Consider the following 22,844-nt stretch of genomic DNA (forward strand, 5'->3'; position numbering starts at 1 on the left):
CTGATGTGTAAAGCTGTTCAAGTTATTTGATGTTTACACCTCAGGGAAAGTCTTGTGTTCAGCAATATTTAAAGATAATGTTACAATGAAAACATTGATGCTGTCTTTAAAAACATCGCAATAGTTCTTGCATATGCCTCAACCTAATCTTGCATTCAGTGAGTTAAACATACTAATGTTGCTCTCACACATTCAATTTCGATATGAAAATAGGTGGTTACGTAAAACCTTTAATGCTATTTTGCTTTCTAGCAGTGTTTACCTAGGTGGCTTGTGAATTTGCTAATTGACATATAAAACTGTAAAAACTGCAGCTCTTTATGGTCTGTTGTTTTGAGGAGAGGTGGTCCCCGGTCTGTGATTTTAGCACGCTGAAAATTTTCTCTCATACAGCCTTGATCCTGATTGACACTACAGTTAATATAAACTTAAACTGTTCGTATGAACTTAAACTGTCCCTAATAAGGGGTGGAAAGGTTAGCTTTAAAAACCAAAACAAAACCCTGCAGTTGTTTACAGTTTTATAGTAACAATGCTTGTGTGTGTTCCCCCTCCACCTCCAAGGCCGTAGCAGTCTGTACATAGTTGTATATTAGAAATGTGCCAGAAGAAACCAGATGTTCCCATTTTTCAGACTTTATGGGTTTGGTATTTTCTTAATACTTTGGGGTTTATTTACACATGCATATAAAAGAGAAGGTACACTTGTATGTCCTTGGTCAGCGATGGGCAATATTTAAATGTCTTAGCAAAAAGTGGCGCTAATTAAATCTGTCAGATGAGGTTTTGTAAATTTACCTAAAAACAAATTATCGGAGCTCACAGTGAAAGTTGACTTCAAATTATAAGAATTCGTTTTAAATTTCATTGAGTGTGAAATGCAAGCGAATAGAAAGTTCATACAAGTTGCAAAAACTTAGTTTTTTGGCAGCCTTGCACAAAGGCTCACTTTTAGTCTATTGTAAATCATTATGTAACGGATTTATTCTTGGAGTTTTCACTTATTCAAATAGCTGCACTTAATGTTTTAAGTTAAGTTTCAAGACCTCAGATGGCTTTAAGAGGCAACTCTTAGACAACTCTCGATTTCTTTTTTCTGCCGATTTTGAGGATTTTACAGCCGACCTAAAATGTTACCCTGTTCAGGAAAGCACTTAAATCCATCTGGTTTTCCAGAGCATTTAAAGCATGTGCTTACAATCCATAGATTTCAAGGAATGTACACATATGCTTTAAGTACCTTATTTGCATACGTGAGTGATTTTTATGCTTTACTGAGCTGGGACCAGTAGCCTGTGCCACTGCGAAAGTTTTGCTTCAGTCTGGAATGCTCTAATATTTTTGTCACCTAGCACTCGGCCAGGTTTCCTGCAGCCAGGTTGATGCTGTTGGACTTGGCTACAGTTTCAGACTCTCCCCTTTTTTTTCCTTAAATTGTGTACCTCAGTTCCTCATGCATGGGATCACTGGTGTTTATTGAACGATTTGCTACTGAGAAGACATTTGACATGTTTGTTTAATCCTGTTTGCAAATGAAAACTGCCTTTTAAAATTTTGTAAAACTGAAAGTTGTGTCAAACAAGTCATGCCTCATTTCCTGCTTTTTGTGAATAGGTGTTGGTTACAAACAGAACAGTACTGTTGTAATTTTTTTTTTCTTTACTTAAAAACATTGTTTACTGCTGTGTGTAATAAGTTTAAGGAAGAAATAACCTGCCTGTAGCTGTTACATGGGGAATAGCTAATTCTGGAGAGGCAGCAGGTAAGTAATGTTCCATTGCATAGATATATTAAATCTTAAAATAAAAAAGTAAATTTACAAGCATTTTATGCAGGAACTGATACTTTACTCCACATTGAAATAGATTTAAGGAGACTGTTGCTCTTTTTACACAGAGTGTAATTTCTCACTCGCACATAGATTTCCATTGCTGGCAATGGAAATAGCAGGGAGGGAGTAGCAGGGGGAAAATAACATAAGTTAAACTGAGCGATCATTGTGATTTGAGAGATGAGGTCCCCGTATGAAGCCCCTTATTTCTGCCTGTTCTCCAAATACTTAGTTTTAACTGATAGATGTACTGTGTTGCAATTTAGATAATACTCTCTTGTTACTGTGAGTTTCATTTGTTAGATTTTTTTAAATGAAACAAAAAAATGTACAGAAAAAATCCAAAGACCCTGATAGACACCAAAAAGGAATATGTCTAATGCACATCATGTATAACTGGATCTGTAGTAGAATTTTTACCAGGTTTTGGTTTATTAAACGTTACTGGCTATTTCCTGTGCACGCTCAGGAAGTAGCAGTTTGGTAATTTACTGACTGGTGATGATGCCATGATGGCTACTGCTGTGCTCTTTGATATTCATCCAATTGTATTTCATCTCCTTTTGCTGATGAAAGGACAAAATAGTCGTGAGGAAATACTTTATTTCTTTCAAATATTGATTTTATAAGTAACACTGAAAATAATATCCTAAGGCTGTGTCCTTTATCTTGAAAGGCAAAACCAACAAGTAGTGACTTAGGGGTGGCAGTGCTTTAGCAGAAGAAGTTGTTTTACTGGAGGTTTGATTTTTAAAAGTAGAGGGTTTTTTTTTTAAAGTAAAATTTCTACTGGACTGTATGTTTTGACAGGTCAAAAATACTTCTTCAGAAGAAGAACATAGTGTTTTGGAAACTGTACAGTGTTTTTTTCCTCATTCCCTTTTTGCTTTCTGTGCCAATAATTTTAGTTCTGATTGCATTTTGAAAAACGTTTGTCAGAACTTCAAAATTTTTATTTACTGTGTGGCTTATAAGCTTGGATAGCTGTTGTTTTTGTGTTAAACAAGATATGTTATTAAATTTAGGCATTAGCTTGATTTTTTTTTTTTTTTTTTTTGTTAAGGAGTGAGTGTTTTCTATTTTTGTTCCTTTGAAATTGGTGAGGCTTAGTTTTTCCTAACGGTATTTTTTTACCTGATTGTTTAGTTGCATACCCAAACCCTTGTAAATGTTTTCCTAGTTGTATGTGGATAATTGGAGATTTAAATGTTGTGTATATACTTGTCATCTGTGTTTCTAGTAAAAATACATGGTATTCTCTATAGAAATACTTAATTCTGGATTTCCTTTTCTTATCCACTTGCTCTCTGTGTACAGGTTAAACAGACTTTGTTCCTATTTTTATTTATAGAATTTTATACGTAGCCTCTTAAAGTTATCATTGGTTCTTGTGTAAATGGGGATACAGCCTTAAATTTCCTAACATAATGCTCATTAAGATACTGTTAGTCATGTAGATTTAAATATAAAACATGCATGTTTAAGACTGGTACTCTTCAGAGATCTGAGACGCTAAATTGCTTCTGTATTGAAATATAAACCCTTCAAGATCTCAGAGAAGGAAAGTGCAGGTCAGTGGGCATATACTTAAAGAAGATTGAATTCTTTCCAAAACAAGTATTTTGATGTAGGAAAGAAGGAACATGGATTTGTTTAGGATCTAAATTATTTTGGTAATTGACTGCATAAGTCTTAAACATAATGGTTGCAGCATGCTAATTAGTCATGATGTTTATGCAGAAATATTGTCTCTTGCAACTGTTTACTATGATGCCTTGCAATTAATATTGCAGACAGGCTTGGGGTGGGTGGGGGTATTGAGGTGTTTTTTTGTTTTTGTTGTTGCCCCCTCCCCCTGCCCTCCTGAAATTAAGATCTGACATGCTATGTACTTTTAGATTCATTTAGCTTTAGAGGATGAATTACTAAGGAGCAGTTTGGAGCATAGAAGTTCCTCAATTTGATGTTCTCATGGGATTCCCCCCCCCCCCCCCATGTTGGACAAAATACGATAAAGCATCTCATTCTATTTGTATATTATGCACTTGTTAGTTCTTGAATCCTTTCTATAGCCTCAGTTATTGCAGCGGGTTTTAGGTTCTGGTATGACCTATGACTGTGCTTAAATCTTTTAAAGCTTCTTTGGAAATACACTAGTTTTATTGAAGTCTCTTGAAAATAGTAAACAGTACACCTTTGATCCCAATGAAATGGAGCATTTAAGTTGTAAAAATTCCCATCTATTCATACCATGTAATGTGATTTTACATGATTCAGTGCTAACACTTTGGAGTATATTCAAGTAATAGACTTTGGCCTCACCCTCTTGTATACTGTATTTTGTAATAGAAAATATTTTAAACTGTGCATATTATTATTACATTATGAAACAGACATTCCCTTGATCTTCAAATGTAAGCAAATGAGGAATGTGTGTGCTTTTATAAATACAAGTGATTGCAAATTCAGTTTCCTTACTACTGCAGGTGTCCTTTTTTAAAATAAAAAAAAAAAAGGAAAAAAAAAAAAGCCAAGTGTTTTAAAGGTGAAATACATTCCTATTTGGTAAACCTTAACATTTTTATGACGATTACCAGCACTGCTGACTTTCTAAACAAAAGGCTGTATTGTCTTCCTGTACCATTCCATTTCCTGATTCCCATTTTGCACAAGGATGTACGAGTAAACTAGTCAAGAAATGGTTTTGAAATACAGCTGGGGGGCTTGTCGAAGTTGGAATGCAGAATTGCAATGCAAAATGTAAGGAAATGGATGTCTGTCAGAATGGCTGACTCCAAAGGATTTTATACATATATAGACAGTTTCCTGGTACTGGCAGGCCAAAGAGTCTGTTGAATACTTGAGTTTCTGAAGACCTATATTTCTCAACAAGGTAAGATGGTATCCTAGCAAATGCGGATTTTAATACATTTTCAGCTGAGGTACTTAGTTAAGTTTAGGGATTGCTTCATCTTTTTTAGATGTTATACTTGAAATATTGCGTAACTCTTAGCTTTCATGGGTTTCTTTTTTTTCAGCCTTTAGGAGACTGTTAAGCAATTTGCTGTCCAACTTTTGTGTTGGTCTTAAACTGCAATAGTAGTTTACCTTGTATTGAAGAAATAAAGACCATTTTTATATAAAAAATACTCTTGTCTGTCTTCATTTCAGCTTGTCTAGAATCTTTGCAGTGCTCATTATGTCAGAGTCTCTTAAAATATTGAAACATTAAAACTTAAAGTGTGGACATTCTAATGTAGTTACAGCTAGATTCTGTGCTATAATTATTTCTGAATCTAGAAATAGTTCTGTTCATACTAGCTCTTGTCCTTCTCATCTGGTCTTTAAAGACTTTTTGCAGAGTTTAAAATTGGTGAGAAGTGCAAACTTTTTTTTTTTAAGCCAACCTTTTTTTTTTGTCAGTCATTTTTCTGTAAAATGCAGTGATCCACGTATAATGTGTCAACTGAAGAAAAAAACAAAAGCTGTCTGTGTAAAGCAATTCCGGTGTCTTAAAATTACATTTTCATAATCAAACGTGTACTAATGTTTGGAGCTGTGGGCTTGCTGTATAGGAGGCATTAAACCAGTGATGATAAACCTTTTTATTTTAATCTGGCTTCTTGAGTTGACTAAATCTGGCAAATGTTAATCATTACAAAGCATGTATGTGTTAAACACAGCAGTGGTAAAACAGCTGTATGGCAGGTTGAACTGTTGTCAGCTCATCTCATGCAGGCAGTTGGTCTGGTACCAATGACAGTATCCATCCTGTAATGATTTAAAACTCCTTTTGGCACTGTGGTTTCATGGCCAAATGTTTTGCTCTGCTGCTAAATCAGGACATTGTATATGTAAAACACACATCTGTTTGTTATATACAAAAAGTCATTAGCATCACCATACTGTGCCATACTAACGGTGAACTTTTCATAATTCATAATATTTGAAGTTCATTTACTCTAGCATAAAATGAGCTATATCCGTTGTACCATCTTAGATTACCGGTACCATTTTGCAGTGTTGTTGGCTCCAACTTTTGTCTGTGGTGAGCCTCCAGCATTTGGCAGTGGTGAGATTATGTGAGAACGCCGATTTTCATTTGGGAAAAATATTTTTTCTAATCTTTCTAGCTTCAAAAAGAAGTCTGAAATGCAATCTGATTGGCTTGGAAAATCACAACATGATTTTATTTAAACATGATTTTTGAATGAATGAAGGTGGGCGATTGTACAGGTCTGTGTAGAGGAAACAAAACGCTCGTAAGAAAATTAACCTGAATTTCTTTGGCTAGCGCTCTAAACCTGTAATAACAAAAATAACAGTCGCTTACTCTAAAGGGCTCAAATTTTAATTGTTCAAAATAGCAAGCAACAGGATAGCAAAACTAACTTGGCCGCTGATAGTTTACTGCACTATGCCTGAATTTCACAGTTAAGCTGGGTTTTTAACTAGATGTGTGGGTTGTAGCTCGGCTTCGTTGGCAGAGTGAAGGTTTGGACAGAGGTGGAAGGAGTGTTGGGCTGTGGCTGGGGGGGTTCAGGGGAGTCCAGGCTTCCTTCTGGGTGGAGAGCAGAGGGGAAAATCATTGCTAGCTTGATTTTAAAGTGCCTTGTTGCAATTTTCCTCCAGGTTAGGGTGTTCAGCAGTTCCCATTGCTGAATGGGAGAGAATTGTAAAGCATCCTGTCCCCAGAAACATAGGATGTGTACTCTAAGATAAAGGCAGTGAGGATTCAGTAGTACATGGATGAACTCATTGTGGAAGCATTCAAGCATAGGTCAACTAGCCAGGATGCCCGATCATCAGGGTGTGACTTGAAACGGTTTCAGAAGAACGAGGAAGGTAAGCACTCTTGAGTATGGTTTTTTGTCTTCCGCATAAGCTCTCTGGGGAAAATACCATCCCTAGAGACAAGGAAATAATTTGATAATGCTTACTAGTAAAGCTGTTTTTTGCTCGATTCTGCTTGCAAGCACCTTGCCTCCAACCTTTTTTGGTGTCCTCTCTGTAGCTGCTGCGGATTGAAAGGCCCAGAGCCTGAGGTGAGCTGGAGGGAGAGATCCTGCTGGAATCCAGGCTTCAGCAGATTATTGCCCTTGTTTGTTCTCCCCTCCAGTGCCCAGCAATGTAGAAACCAGTGCAGAAGCCTCCTCTCTGCCACCTCTTGCTGCAGGCAGACCGGCCTCACAAGAGAGAGCTAACCCTTCCCATCTACCCTATCCTCTGAGGGCTGCAAACAAACAAACAAACAAAAAAAGCCAAAAACCAAAAGGACCCCCACCAGGATGAACCTGTTTCTGAGCACAGCTGTACTGGCTGAGTAGCATCACTCTGTGGCCCTTAATATTGACTGGCAGGTTTTTGGGAGGAGACAGGTGGAAGGTATTTGTGAGGTTTAGCAGGGGAGCCTAAAATAGTCATTTGTATGAGCCGTGGGTTCTTAGGCCAGCTGCAATTCAAGGGTCATTTCTGGGCTGCAGGAACTGTTTCTGTGAGGTAGCTCTGGGGTTCTTGTGCAGATGTTCTGCTGCGGGTTTTGCAGCCCAGGCAGTGGGACAGTGAAGTCCCCGGGATATCTTTATGCAGAGAGAAAGTTGTCTGCTACTGCACCCGTTCTGAGCCACTGAAGGCACTACTGAACTTTCTCCTCTTGCAAAGCCGGCATCTTGCTTCATTTCCTGCCAATAGAGGAGCCTTACTGGCTGGGAAGAGGCTTGAGGTTTTGAAATTTGTCTCTGTGGAAATGAAAGACACCTGAGCACCTGCTGGGAGGCAGACATTGAGTAAGTAGTTAGAAGTGTCCTTTTCAACCCCTGTTACGTTTGGGGAGGGGAGAGATGCTCAGAGTATTGGGGAGGTTCAGAGTATTGGTGCTGTTCTCTAGCTTTTTATTCTCCCCTGGTTCGTCCTTCAAACCTTTTCATAATATTGCAGCTGGTCCAGGGGAGATGGTACGTTGCAAGAGAGAAGAGCAGCAGAAAGCAAATCAAATCCAAAAATCAGCAAAGCAAAGTCTGTATGAAGCAGTGAAAGGTAAGTTTGTTTGTGCGGGCTGAGTAAAGGAAGATACAGGTTGTAGCACCTGTGTAGCTTATGATCACAAAGATACCTTTTTTACAAACATTATTACAGGAAAATCAGATGCAGATACCTGAATGTCTTTATTCCCAACTTATCCTGAAATGCTGGACTATAACAAACTGTGACACGCTGTGCAAGGGAACACGGATTTAATAATTTTGGGGCCAGAGCCCCTGTTTTGCATTGGGAATTACCTGAGTCCTCTTGAAGGCCTGTAGCATCACACTCTCAGAAATAACATAGTCAACTGAGAAAGATGTTTGTGAAATTAACCTCTGTGTTTTTCCAAAGATAACCACCTGGTAGCATAGCGTATTTGTTAAAGGAATGCAGTCTGCACACTTGAACACCTCCAACAGTGGGTTTGGCATATCCTCAAGTAGTTAAAGCATGACACGTCTACCTGCCTTTCTGAATGCATCTTGGTGGCTAACAACACAGATTACTGCAAGCACAGTGAAGAATTGAATTTTAAAGAGGTGATGCTCGTTGACGTTGTGTGAGAGCAGGTAAGGCTGCTGCTCCTCAGGAGACTTTGCTGTGTAAGAGATGGACAGTTAACTGGGACTGCAGGAGGAGGAAAGTGTTTCAGTCACGTTGAATTTTTCTCTATTTTTACCTCTTAGAAGATCCAAAAGCAAGCGATTGCTTCTGAAAAATGAGAGTAAGTGGCTGGAGATGGGGAGATGATGAGCCTGCCCCACATCCCAGAAAAGTAACTTGTTGGGAGATGTATAGGAGAGAGCCTTTGGAGAGGCAACAGAAAGAGACCAGGGTGAGATGGGAACATACTTCCTTTCTTCGACTGGAGACGAAAGGAGGGGTTTGTGAAAGGTGCAGAAGCAGTTTGATGCAGCGGCAGCTAGGGGAGGGCAGCATGTTTATTTTCAAGGATGTTGCAAGCTGAGAGGTGCGGTGCTGTCCCTGGGCCGAGGGAGGGAGAAGGGCTGGTGCTAAATGAACAGGTGGAACTCTTGTTGGTTAAGTTTGAGCTGGAAGTGAGTCAGAGAAGAAACCCTCCCTTTTCTTTTGGTCACGCAACATAATGTATAATATTACAGAAAATGGTGAGATGCCAGTCAGCTCATGCTTTTAATGCTGAGACACAAAGTATATGGTGCTCAAAAGCTATCAAAAATTTTCTGCCTTTCTTAGTCTGCTCTTTTACTGCTCCTGGAGAGACGGTGTGAAAAACAATTGCAGACCATTTTTATTTGTAGAAATATAGGTCTCTTTGCTGCAGGTAGAAGGTTGCTATCCCTTTTAATTATCTGAATCTGTTTATCCACCTGTTCTGAACAATTTGCAGAAAATTATGTTAGCACTCTGCTTCCCATCAGACTGCAGTAGGTGTAAGTCTTGTAAACCTGGTGCCCTTTGTGTAAGTGGGAAATTGAATTAATTTCTTCTCAAACAGCGTTTCCCAATTTTACAGAAATGACCCAGTGTAAACAGGTGTTTTAAAAATATATATATACACATTGCTGAACATTTCTTCCAAAACACTTGAATCTACTTAGCGCTGGCACTCATTGAGTAGATTTTCTCTTTTTATCCTATATATTAATGGTGAAGTTAGGCCCCTAGGTGTTCTGTCGTGCAAGGAAGGATACGTTCAAGCTGGTGCAGATGTGCACAAGTGGTGGAAAAGGGTCTCTTCCTGCCATCTAGTGGCATGAGGAAACCTCTCCACTCCTCTTTGCTTAATTCATAATCTCATGAATTGTTATGTCTGCGACCCTTGTTTGTCTCATTACTGCGATGTCCACACATTGGTCGCTTATCCCACGTATCCACTTCCTTATGAGTTACGAGCTTTGTCAGACGAACTAGATTTGATAATCCTTAACTGCCTTAAATTTAAGAAGATAAGATGGCAGTTGCTGCTTTCCCTTTTTCCACAAAATAAACAAGCTGTATTTTTTTTTTTGTCCTTGCCTTGACACCTCATGAAAAAGTCCTTGTTTCTTGCCTTATTTTCTACATATTATTCTGAATGCCTTCTAAGCGTGCTGCTGTTAAATTCCTGCGCATGTTTTCGTATATAATACACTTGGAGTGAAAGAAATACTTTAATGCTCAGAAGCCTTTCTTTGACACTGAAAACACTGGAAGATACTGTCCACACAGGCAGAGAGAATGTTGGCTGTAGTTGAACGCATCTCCAAAGCCCCGCACAAGATGAGTGGGTTCCCCTGTGGAACAGGCAACGTTCGCCTCTGAAGGAGCAGGGAGCTCTACAGAGTTACTATTTCAGAATGGTTAAACTGATGCTTAAAACTGATTTCTAAAGCTCGCTGGTATCCCCTTTCCCTGTTTAGCCATCGACTTCTTTTTGACAGACACGCAGCTATCCTCACCACCTTTTACAGTCTGCAGACTGTGCTTCACTTAAAAAATACGTGGCTCTGCCTGGATGTGTTACAGCTCTGCGCTGGTGGGAGGGGATGAAAACAGAGACCATTCATCCCAAACAGAATCCTTATTCATGGGTCAAGCTGTAAGGGACTTGGGCTCCCGCCTCAAAAAGTTAATTGGAGCCTATGCGTAATTAAAACTGCAGTTCTCACTTTCCTAAATCATTTAGCCTGGAATCTTTGCAAGATGTAGGTCCACAGCCCCCATTTTCTCAAAGACCCGTAGTGTAAGGGTAACGAAAATGGTGAACGGTGTAGAATGGCCAACAGAGCCCTGCAGAAGAAACTGTTGGAAATAATGTCTAAATTGTGTAGCGAGTTCTTTTTTTAATACATAAAGTACTTTGAATGGAAAGGGCCAGAGAAGGCCAGTGTTTTATTAGCAGCTATAAAAACAGATGAGAGTGATTAGCCTTTTTCTCTACAAGAAAAGCTGTATTTTGAGCTTCTCTGTGTAAGTATAAATTCTCCATGATTAAAGCTATCTACTGGCTGGCTTCCATCTCAGCTGGAGTCCAGGGAAATTTTCTTGGGGTTTCTTTCACAGTGGTTAACAGTATGACACTTCAGAAAAATAACTTTTTTTTTCTGTCACATGAATCCCTACTATGCCCTCCTAATTTTAAGTTATCCCCTGACTGTTCCATTCAGTTATTTATAATATTTTTTAAAAAAAAGTAATTTTATGCCTTTTACTCGAATTTAGAAATAAAACTCTTAACCTCTACATTATCACCTCCTTCGGCATTTTTTTTGTTATAACTACAGCAATAACTAGCTTGGATTTTTAACTGTGAGGGGCTTGGGTGCATTACTGAAGAAGGGAAGGTTTCTAAAAATTCAAGCCTTTATTTAGAAAACTGGCAAGTTGCCAAAACAAAAAGAAGCATTACCACCAAATTAAATTAATAGTCAGTTAAAACCATTGGGGCTAGCAAGAGGGACAGCAGTATAGTGTTCATTGCTGGAGCCAGGTTTGTGCTACCTCCAGCTGCGCCTGACCCTTGGAGCAGGAGGCCTCTTCCCCCACTCAGGTTCATCCTTTCCAGGACTGAAAGAAGCTTGAGGAAAGTCTTACATGACACATGTGCGAAGTCTACTCCTGTGAGATTGTATGTAACACCCTTACGAAGAACAAAAATGTTCCCACCTCTTTTTAACTTGGAAAAAAATGGCAAATTTAAAACCACAATTCTGGGATTAAATCTTGGATTGACCTAACGTGGGTAAGGATGCTGAAGCACCTGGTAATCTTGGTAACCTCCAATTTCAAGTTGGAGGTTGTTCTTTATTGAATACACCAGTATCCGTGTGCCATCTGAGGGAGCTGTGAAACGTAAAGGCAGCTGGCAGGTGAAGGACTCGGCTCTGTGAGGAGCAGCCAGCTGCTTGCACATGGCTCGTTTCTTTCACAACAGTGGCATATGATAACGCTTTCACCTAAACCACACACTTGGGTGGAGGCTGGGCTCCACGGTTATGTCATGGTGGCAGATCATGTGCAGCAGGCCCCAAAAAAAGGTTGGCAGAAGCAAGTTCAGCACCTGTGTTCTTCAGGGCACTCCCAGCCCTTTGCTATAGGCAGGAACCTGGGTAACACGGTCTACTTCAAACAATCCCATCCATTTCCAGTCCTTCCCATGTCATCTCGTTGCGCAGATTTTTTTCATTCCACTTTTGTTCTACAAAGGTTTTCCTCCGTAGCTGGCCATATGCCACAACCTACTTGTGACTCTGAAAGTGGCTGCTTTGAAGACTGCCCCATTTGAGGTGATTTCCTTTATTTCAGTAGGCGCAGAGCAGACGTCCAGTGCCAGTTTCTCCAGTTCTGCCACTTCTTTTCTTTTCTTTCTTTTTTTCAAATGTGCTTCCATGCTGGTAATAACATTCAAGCCTGTGAACATTCAGACAATGAATCCATTAATTTCTTGATGATCAAATCTTTGCATGAGGTTTAAAAAAAAAAAAGAGAGAAAAAAAAAAAAAAAGGAACTTAGTTCTTTTCCATTCTTTCCCTGCTGCTCTTTCACAGTCTAATAGAGCCGTGGTCATCAGGAAGCTTTTCCCAGAAGCAGCCTGTCTCATCATACCTCCCCAGTTCCTAATTGCGCTGCTTTTACTTGCTGGAGTTCCTTCCTCTGCCGGTCATCTGCCTGCGGTGGCTGCGCAGCTGGAGCGGGGCAGGCAGGTGAAGCTGCGGAGCAAGCAGGAGTGGGAGTGCAGAGCAAGACAGGTGGCCGGGCAGAGGCACTGCTAATGGGACCTAGAGACGAGGAGTGTTGGGCAGTGGCAACAGGCTATTGTGAAACCCATTTCATTCGGAGGGAAGCACACACGGGCTCTGATCCCGGGTCTGGGGAGCAATCCACGTGTTGGCCATGGGAGGTTCATGTTTCAAACGAGAATCACTGTCCCCATCCCTCCTCCTTCCTGCTGCCCTGACGCAGACGCAGCGGCATGTCAATAGGACAAAATAGGGCACGTAAGTCATAAGGAGGGAAAGCCAAAGCCCTGAGCGTGGCCCCTCACCAAAACCTCTGCTCCTGCCTTGGTGAGCAGGTATCTGTGAAGCAAGAAGCTCCATGGGAGCGTGCCTGGGGACAGGAGCAAGGTGAGCAGGTCTGTTTGGATACGTCTGCAGTGGTTGCCAAAAGCACCCTCGGGGCCACCCGTGAGAGCAGCTCTGCCTGCTACGGCTATCGACAGCTTCAAAGCATGACAGGAGCTGCCGCTGCAGAGCACACCCTGCCTGCCACAGCCCACCCGCCAGTCCACGTCCCATGAGATGCGTGTGCAGCTGGGCACACCCGCACTCATATGGGCAGGAGCCAGCAAAGAAACAAGGTTATCTTTGGCAGGAATTTTTTTTTTGGCCATTCCCAGTGTCTGCATTTTCACCCTTAGGGCAGTAACAGTGGTGAGAGGGCCCCAACACTGCACTCTTTTCCCGAGTTTCCTTACTTGCGCTTCTTTTCAGTCCAGGTGAAGGCCAACATTGATTAAATACCGTCAGAACCACTGCATAAAATTGGACGTGGTAGTATTTTCCTCTGTTGTTTTTTGTGGAAATGTATGTTGGGCTTGATTTGTGGCTCTTTAGAGAGAGAGCCGTGTACAGAAGCATACTGGAATCTATTTCCAAGAGCAGGAATCTCATGTTGGGTTTTCCAAAGACATTTTGAAGTTAAGACGTGTTGCATGTGGGTTTTGTATTTGGTTGGATTAAGGAATAAAAGGACTCCCCGCGTCATATGCATTCCCTATGCAATCACCTTTTTGATTTTCTGTATCAGAATCACATATCTTACAGACCAACAGCCGGTGGTGGTGCAATGGTGGCAGGACCCCGAGGGCCAAGCATGTGTCCAAGATCCCCTGCTCAGGTGAGCTCAGTTTCTGCAGGTGGTGCTGTGATGGACTGCCCTCTCATATTACAGTTGCAAATAGATTAGCAAAGGCTGATTACAGCCCTGTCTTTAAAAAACAAAGCAGAACAACATTCAAGCCTACCCTTCCCCCTTTCCAAAGAGAGATCTGCAGGGCAGTCATCACACATGGGAGGAAAAGGTTTCTTTACAGCAGGACCTCCATCATTACCCTTTTTGTCCGTCTTAATGTTTCCAGAGTAAAAAGGTTTCCACAGAAGCTGTTTATTAATTAGAAGTTACGCCAACCTCAGGAAATTTAAGTTTTCTTTGAAGACAGTGAGAGCTTGACCACTTGCAAAAGACTGGCCCCCATGCCAGTCTTGCCAGCTCGCTTCATTTTAACAAGAGCTATAATACTTCAGAGCCGAGCAGCACTGTCCACGTGAGATCTAGTTCACGTAAGGAAAGGGGTAGGGAAGTTTTGCTTCCCGGGAGCAGGTTAGGCATGGCGTTCACCATCTTCTCATCTGCCAGGAGCCCTAACGCACACTTTGGGGGGCCATGGGAAGGGGAGCTCTGGAGGGCGGTTTGCAGGCAGGGTCTGGCTGTAGCTTCCCAGAGAGTCCCCTGAGTTCCCTGGTCCATCGTAGGAACGGACAGAGCTGGGCTGACCCGAGGGTGCAGCTGGGGCACAGAGCAACCCTGCAAATCAGCAACTCCCTCAGACTCGCCTCCTCCTGAAACAGAGAAATTAAATTACCCTTGGGTCAGCACAGCCCCCCACACGTGACCCTGCTTAGGAGCCACACGGGCATTGCTCCGGAGTCACCAGCAGTTCAGAGAGAGCTGGTGGGCTTATTCAGAGATACAGTGCAAACCCACGTCAACGTGGACCTCTGCCTTCATTCAGCCCAGCAGACAGGCACAGTCCCTGCCCCAAAGTGAATCAATAATGAAAAGTAACGTCAGATGCTCTTCAGGCCTGCCACTTCTGGTAATTAACATGGTTTTAAGAGTCGTCTGTCCTCTGCTGCTGTTTGGAGTACCGTGGGAAGCTGTCTGCCTTCCTACACGAACAAGGAAACATTTCTACCATATATTCTGTTATAGTCAGCTGTGCTAGAAAGCAATGTAAATAACGGGTCCTGCTACCCCAACTCACGTTGATGAAGACAAGGACCGCCAACAGAAGTCGCTCACACCTAAGCAGGATGAAACGGTGTCAGTTAATTTTTAATACCTTGTTCACCCAAAGAACCGTCAGGTTCACAGAGCAAACAAAATGGAAACGGCTGGAATCTTTCCTTCTCGTGTCTTTTTATACTTCTTTTAATTATGGGTGTCACTTGCGTACAACTTTGAACCGGAGGCGTAACTGGTTAGCTTGCGGCGGGATATCCCTTTTGCTGTACTACAGCACAAATGAATAGTTACCTGCCAAGAAGACCAACTGACAACAGTTATTTACCCATGGACAAAGGGGCTTGGTTGCAGATTAACCACAAAACGGTGGCAGAAACTAGTTTGTTGTCACCCTAGTAGCCTCATTCTGTATTTTAACTTTATCTTGCAAAGATAAATGCATGAAATACAGCATCCTCTTGCGGCCTAGTTTATTTTGCATCATTTGTGGACTTGCTTCACTGGATTTATTCTGCTTGTATTCTGGTAATTGACAGTTGTCAGAGGAAAGTTCTTTGCTTTTCCTCAGAAACTAGAAAGAGAAGAGCACAGAAATTGCCAGACGTCTCCGGCTTTTGGTTCTTGTTGTCTAGAAGACAAGATGATGTCTTACCAAATAAGGCGATATCCTACATATTCCAGGGATGTACAAGAATTTCTGGAGCAGTCAGCCCATAGACTGACTATTTTGAAGTTCAGTGCGGCCGCGCAACTTTCAGCACGCTTGCCACCTTCCTTTTTTTCCCCTTTTTTTGTGTCTTACGTAGGCTTTTCCCTCCCGCTGCATCTGCCCTGTCAGCACAGGCCGCAGCCTCCTCGGGGCTGCCCCGTTCGTGCGGATGTCCCGTTTGACCGGGCACCGCCTGGGTCCTCGGCGAACGGCCGGCCGTAAAGCCGGCGAAGGGCAGGGCAGGGCAGGGCAGGGCAGGCCAGCTGAGGGTGCGCTTGAAGACTGCTGAAGTAAAAACACGAAAAGGAGCAGGAGCGCCGAGGCAGCTCCCCTTTCCCGGCACTACTGAGCTCAGGCAGAGGAGCGCCCCTGACCTGCCCTCAGGGGCTGCCGGCCACGGGGGCGGCCCCCCCCGCGCGCGCGCGGCGGGCGCCGGTGGGTTAGAAGGACGAAGGCGCGTTGGCGGCGCAGAGGCAGCCGAGGGAGGGAGTCACGGCTTTGCGCTAGCCCGGCTTAGGAGGGCGCAGCAGAGCGCGGCGGTCTCTGCCGGCTCTGTTTCAAGTCACAGCGCGTCAGAGCGGCGGCTACACCCGGGACCGGCACCAAAGGCCTGACGCCCCGCGGGGCCCCGCCCGCTCGCCCGCCGGTGACGCCAGCGCGCCGCCGGAAGCCGCGGGGGATGGCGGTCGCGGGGCGGCGGCGGCGGCGGCGGGTGCCTCCCTCTGGGCTGCGCCGGGGCCGGGCTGGGCCTGGCGGCCGCGGCGTGGGAGCGAGAGCGGGCGGCGCGGCTGCGGGCGGCGCCCCCTCCGGGGCAATATGTTCAAGAGAATGGCCGAGTTCGGGCCTGACTCCGGGGGCAGGGTGAAGGTGCGGCCCCGGCGGCGGCGGCGGGAGGCTCGGCGGCGGCAGCGGGAGGCTCGGCCGCGGCGGCCCGGGCGGGCGGGCGGGCGGGAGGGAGGAGCGCTGGCCGCGGCGGAGAACGGGAGTTGCGCCGCGGGGCCTCTGCAGCCGCCAGCTTGATTCGGGCTACGAATAGCGACTCGGCAAACGCCTTTCAAAACGTGTCGGTTTTGGTTGTTTTTTGGTTGTTTTTCTAAGGGCGTTACCATTGTGAAGCCGATCGTGTATGGAAACGTGGCACGGTATTTTGGGAAGAAAAGAGAAGAAGACGGTCACACGCACCAGTGGACGGTTTACGTCAAGCCTTACAGAAACGAGGTGGGGCGCGGGCGCGCCGGTGGCCGCCGGCCGTGCGGTGGGTCGGGGACAGACAGCGCGGCCGGTGTCGCGCGTGGGACTGCGGGGCGAGGGGAAGGGGGCGCGGGTGGGGAGGTGCGGCCCCTCAGCCCCCGCTGCTGTGAGCCGAGCGGCGCGCTGTCAGCGGGGAGCCGGGGTTGGAGGGAAGGGCAGAAGGCTGGCGGTCTTCCACAAAGGAAAAAGAGGGGGAAGACGCTTTTCCTCTGGCGTTTTTGGAGTGATCTTCCAGGCCGGGGAGAACTGGAGGGCGTTCATGGGGGCGAAACGGCAACAGACCTGCGTGGCAGTGCTAATGCTTGGACTTACCGTCTTGCTCTCCTGCTGTTCTTAACGGTAGCTGCGTCAGGAGGAACGATAGGCGTGTGGGATGGATGAATAAACAGTAGTTTGGTGTGCTGTGTAAATAACAAGAAATAACGACGCTTCTCTTTTAGGATATGTCTGCCTACGTGAAAAAAATTCAATTCAAGTTGCATGAAAGCTACGGTAATCCTTTAAGAGGTGGGTTTTGCATTTGGGCATTTGTTCCTAGAACTGGGATTTTGATTAGTTCCACTGAGGCGTTATCACCCGTATTAACACTTGTGTTTCCTGCTGCAGTTGTTACCAAACCACCGTATGAAATCACCGAAACGGGCTGGGGTGAATTTGAGATCATCATTAAGATATTTTTCATTGATCCAAATGAAAGACCTGTAAGTACATTGAACTTTTAACAACACTTAATTAATTATGGTGGCCTAAAGCTGCGCTGTAGTATATCGCTGGTCGAAATGAGTCCCATCAGCCATGGAAGTAATGAAGCCTGTTCTTGGAGGAAATGTATTCAATGATTGGCCACGTTTTCCTGTTTCTGTGCTTTACTGCTGGCATTCGTGACTGCTTTTCCTGCGCTTGGCTGCTCTGACATTTACTAATGCGTGACCCCGTGTTGCACCTTACCTGGGTTGAGCACATACTGAGGATTTCTCTGCCGTGTAGTTTCCTAGGTCTAGGAGATTTGAATGTTTTAATTATCATTTTTTTTTTTTTTTTGGTCTATCAGACTTGGTCAAAATCAGTCAAAAAGCAGCAAAGGTCTAGCTAGCATTAGTCTCTTTCTTAAGAAAACCAGGTTAAGACACTCCTCTGGTTGAATAAAGTGTTGGAATGAATTTCCTTCTTCCCATCCTGTGCTTTAGACGTATCTTATGGGTTTGTTTATCCAGGTTTAGGTAGGAAACTCAATTACCGTATTTTAGGGAAAGGGGGTGTTTATTTCTGGAAAGACCGAGTTCCTTCTGTCGCATGAACTACAGCGATCCTTTTGCTTTTAGCCATTTTTTGCCAAATGAGGGGAGAACTGAATTTTACATTTTTCTAGAATACGTGAGACTTGATATGAGCCTAGAAAGGACTTCCTGCGCTGTCATGCTCGGTAGCACCCTGAGCTGTCATACTAATTTCATTCACTGCTTGACCAAGCTGTCCTAAAGTTGGTTGGGTGTTTTTTCTTTGCCGCTGTTCTTGGAAGGCTGTTTCGGTGCCTGTCGTGCTCTTCCTTTCCAGGAAGTACCAACCAGAGTAAGGTATCGCTCCCTTCCACGACCATTCATGGGCCCGTTCGTGCGAGGGAAGAACTGTGGGCTGTGTGCCCCCTTCCCAGGTCACGGTCCACGTGGTCAGCGGTTCCTCAGGGCTGGACAGAGAGAGGGCTTCCGTTCCTCTCCAGCTCCCGCCGTTTGCAGTGCAGTAATGGAAGAGTAACTCCGCAGAGAGAAATTTCAGTGAAAAGCTATTTACAGAGCCTCCCCCTCCCCCCGTTGTTTTTCCGTCACAAGAAGGGATGATAAGGTCACAGAAAGCACTTTCTAACGGAATAATTGGGAAAGCCGGCTTGAACTAAATCACCTATTCGGAAATGTTTACGAGAAGGTGGTCTTAGTAGTTTTTATACACCAATTCTAAACCACTTGCCCAGACGTTTTTAAAGTATCAAGAAGCCTTTGGACAGTTGGTGTGTTTAACGCTGAATATTACATTCAAGTAATGCTACTGAAGTTATATCACATTTAGTTTTGCATCCCTAAAAGATTTTTAAATCCTATACAGTTGTTTAGTAAGAACAAATACTACTTGCCAATATCTAGAAGATTTGTATTTCCCTACACTTGTCAAGCTAATAAAATTCTGTCTTTGTATAGGTAACCTTGTATCACTTGCTGAAGCTTTTTCAGTCTGATACCAATGCCATTCTGGGAAAGAAAACTGTAGTTTCTGAATTCTATGACGAAATGGTATGAAAATTTTTAACGTAGTTCTCGCTTATTTTGAAGAGTATTAGTGATAACCATGTGCTCTTCTCCTTCATTAGATATTCCAAGATCCTACTGCAATGATGCAGCAGCTGTTAACAACGTCTCGTCAACTAACTCTAGGTGCTTATAAGCATGAAACAGAGTGTAAGTTGAAAATTAAAATATTTTAATTTTATAAATAAACAATAGTTGGTTCTGCCTTTAGTGTTTTTTCTGGGCTGTAACAGTACAATGGATTTGGATGCCGCTAAAAAGTGATATTTTTGCATTAAATTAGCTTCAACTTTGCAAAGATATTAATACTTATTTGAAAACCTTTAAGATTTTCTGATCTGTAAGCCTGCTGGAAAAAAAGCAATTGTGAATTGCTCAGTGTGAAGAGCGATGGCATGATCTACACCTAGTTTAACATCTTTGAAATGAGTTAAAACAGAGAATTAATTAAGGCCACTGTGTTAGCGGTACAGTTCTGTTCAGCTCATCGGGATGTTAACTGCAAGCAAAGATCACACTTCAAGCACTGAAATACGGAACGGTTAGTACTGTTTTAGTGAAAGCAGCAACCCTTTCGGGATGAAGAGTAGCGTCTGAAAGCTCTTCCTGTCTTTTTCCCTTCTGTCTAATCCTGTAACTGTAGGTCATTTCATAACATACTTCTTCATTATAGCTTAATGTTCTTTGCGTCCTTCTGATCTAATCTGTCTTTAAATATAAACCAGAATATTAAGGGAATTAAAGAAATTAAATGAAAATACATTGATTCATAAAATATAATGCATTTATTGATGGTTTCTGTTCTCATCTTCTGAATTTCATCTCTTATCTTCTATTCTCAGAAAACAAACGTAGTATTTATTGAGCCCAAATCCTACCTTGTTAGTTACAAACTCTAATGCCATTGTACTCCGGCTCACCTGGCCTTTGGCGTATCTGCGTGTTCCCCTGACAACAAATGTCAGGTATTTTTGAGCACTAAACACCTAGAGCTAAGAGCGGTTATGAGTTTGAAGCTCTACAAAGTTAGGGGTCTGATTTGCCTTCTGTCTGTTTGGGCGTGTGGACATGTGAGCTGTGGACACGTGTTATGGTTTACGTGTAGAAAATGTTTAATAATTTGAATCATGAAAAAAGTCTTGTCCAAATTTAAACTTTTCTCACTTAAAATTTCTGGATGTTTCTCCTGAGCGTAGATAGAAATTTTTAGTGGGTTCTTTTTTTGTTTTTGTTTTTGTTTTTTTTTCCTTAAAATGTGCTACTGAAGCAGATAAAAATTAAGATTTTTTTTTTTTTTTTTTGCCACTGCTAACAATTCTGTAATGTATGGGATATGAAGGGATATCCATGGCCTCCATAGATTTTTTTTGTTTTACCAGCTTTGTCCAAAAACTTGTGCATGAACAAATTAAAAAAAAAAAAAAAAATTAGGACACCTCAGTAAACGAGATGGAGATGTCCTAATGTCAGATATTTGTAAAAGCAAAGGCAGCACCGCTAAATGTTTTTAGATACATAGAATTAAACTCCAGCGAGATAGAGAGTAGAAAGTGGTTATGGTACATGGAAAAGGAACCACGGAATGGTTGAGGTGCAAAGGCATCTCTGGAGGTCATCTGGTCCAACCCCCTGCCCAAGCAGGGCCACCTACAGCAGGTTGCCCAGGACCATCTCCAGACGGCTTTTGAATGTCTCCAAGGATGGAGAGTCCACAACCTCCCTGGGCAACCTGTGCCAGTGCTCGGTCACCCTCGCAGTAAAAAAACGTTTCCTGATGTTCAGAGCGAACCTCCTGTGTTTCAGTTTGTGCCCATGGCCTCACGTGCTGTCACTGGGCACCGCGTATAAATTATTTCTAATTCTCTGTAATCTCCCATTTATTTGCTGTCACCATGTCAGTGTTTTTTCCCCCCACTTAATCTTTAAAAACCTCTAGAAAACGATATAGTGAATTATATAACTCTGTCCACAAAACCGATGGGCTGAATGAGGCCACAAAACAAGCTTGTTTGGTTTTTTTTTTTTAATTCCAGGGGGTTTTTTTGATACCATTTTGGCTACAATTATTGAATCTCTAAGGCTAACAGTAATAGGTTTTTTTCAGGACACACACCATCCAAATTACTGTTGCAACTGAAAAAAAAAAAAATTACAACTTTTCATGTTACTTACAATATTTATTTCTCTTTATCACCACCACAGTTGCAGATCTTGAAGTGAAAACCAGGGAAAAGCTGGAAGCTGCCAAAAAGAAAACTAGTTTTGAAATTGCTGAGCTTAAAGAAAGACTAAAAGCAAGTCGTGAAACCATCAACTGTTTAAAGAATGAAATCAGAAAACTTGAAGAAGATGATCAGTCTAAAGATATGTGACGAGTGTTGACTTGATAAAGAACCTATACTGAAAACGGAAGGACTTTAATCATGGAATTGTATGTGTTCTCTTGAATTCTGTAACTGAGACTATGTGAATTTCACTTGCAAATGATTGAAGTAGGTGGCAATCGACTTCATTAATGGCAGAAAAAGGAAAGAAAGTATCCTTGTTTGGGATACTAAAATCTGTGGATACTTAATGATTTATTTCAAGTAGAAGGGGTCTTGGAGACCAGACTACTATTTTTTTTTTTTAAACTGCATTTGAGCGGTGCATAAAAACTTTGTATTAAGTCTTGTATTGGTTTAGTGTGATTTTACAAAATGCTGGTGTTTACTTTTTTTTTACTTGTTTTTTCTACTGATTGTTTAGAGATGCGTCTTTAAAGCTGAAAATAAAATACGCTTTTTTTTTTTTTGTCTCTGTCCAGTTGCGGGCTTCAAGAACAATTGTAAATAGCATACCCTGATTTAAGGCAGAGGTTGAAATATAATGGTATGCGAGTTCCTCAAGTCTGGTTACAGTGATTTCTGCATGTCTTGCTGTTATCAGCACAGTGAAAAAACTTTCTGAAAACAGGATTTTAAATAACTTGTATATCTACAGATAAGAGTTACTAGCCCCACGTCTGCTTTAACACATAGAAATGCATCAATTACACAAGTTACGCTCAGAAGCAGGAAATTATTCCGGTCCTGTTTTGTAGAAGTTTGTTTAATATTTGTACTGTACTGCATTTATTCTTAAGTAACTAGCAAGTGTTCCCTCTGAAAAATCAGTACGTGATCTTTTGCCTGTAACACTTTTTTTTTCTTTTTTCTTTTTTCTTTTGTAGAGGTAAAAGATCCTGATAGAGAGGGCGCTGCCTCAGGTTTTGAAAAGGCTTGGGCATCTTTTCTGCTGTTTCAAGATACCGTGTTGCAGTAAACTCTGCTAGGGAATCAAACATCCCGCATCCCCTCTCCCACAGAAAACAGTATTATCAGTGCTTTGAGAACAAAGCACTAATTTCTTCATATTTGAAACAATTGATGATTGGCTTTTACCGTGGCTTGGTAAAGATTCAGAACTGAAACAGTTTCAACACTCAATACGTAGACTTAAGTTTTTCATTAAGAAAAATAACTTAAAACTTGGCATGTATAGTTTATGGTATTATATATATACACACAGGTTGAAGAACAGCTTGTAGCAGTGGTGTCCGCACAGATCCTTCCTAGCACTGCAGACTATCCAGATTTTTCTGGCTACCTAACTGGTTTGGTTTATTGATTCAGTAGCCAATTTCCTTTTAAGCAGTAGCTGAAGAAGAATGTGCTAGGCAATTTCAGTACAGTAGAACGTGCCATTTTCAGAGCTGTGCCTTGA

The 22,844-nt window shown here is 42.5% G+C and overlaps 1 protein-coding gene across 1 annotated transcript; it reads left to right on the forward strand.

Annotated features, from left to right (window-relative positions):
- Positions 1-16,307: 16,307 nt before the first annotated feature.
- YEATS4 (YEATS domain containing 4) lies at positions 16,308-21,888 on the forward strand. The gene is made up of 7 exons (XM_076332663.1): positions 16,308-16,419; positions 16,651-16,770; positions 17,244-17,310; positions 17,410-17,504; positions 18,993-19,085; positions 19,163-19,250; positions 21,303-21,888. The coding sequence occupies exons 1-7, from the start codon at positions 16,369-16,371 to the stop codon at positions 21,470-21,472; spliced, it is 684 nt and encodes a 227-aa protein (XP_076188778.1). The 5' UTR covers positions 16,308-16,368; the 3' UTR covers positions 21,473-21,888.
- Positions 21,889-22,844: the final 956 nt, after the last annotated feature.

The sequence above is a fragment of the Aptenodytes patagonicus genome, chromosome 1 (assembly GCF_965638725.1).
Source record: "Aptenodytes patagonicus chromosome 1, bAptPat1.pri.cur, whole genome shotgun sequence".
Lineage (NCBI taxonomy): Eukaryota > Metazoa > Chordata > Aves > Sphenisciformes > Spheniscidae > Aptenodytes > Aptenodytes patagonicus.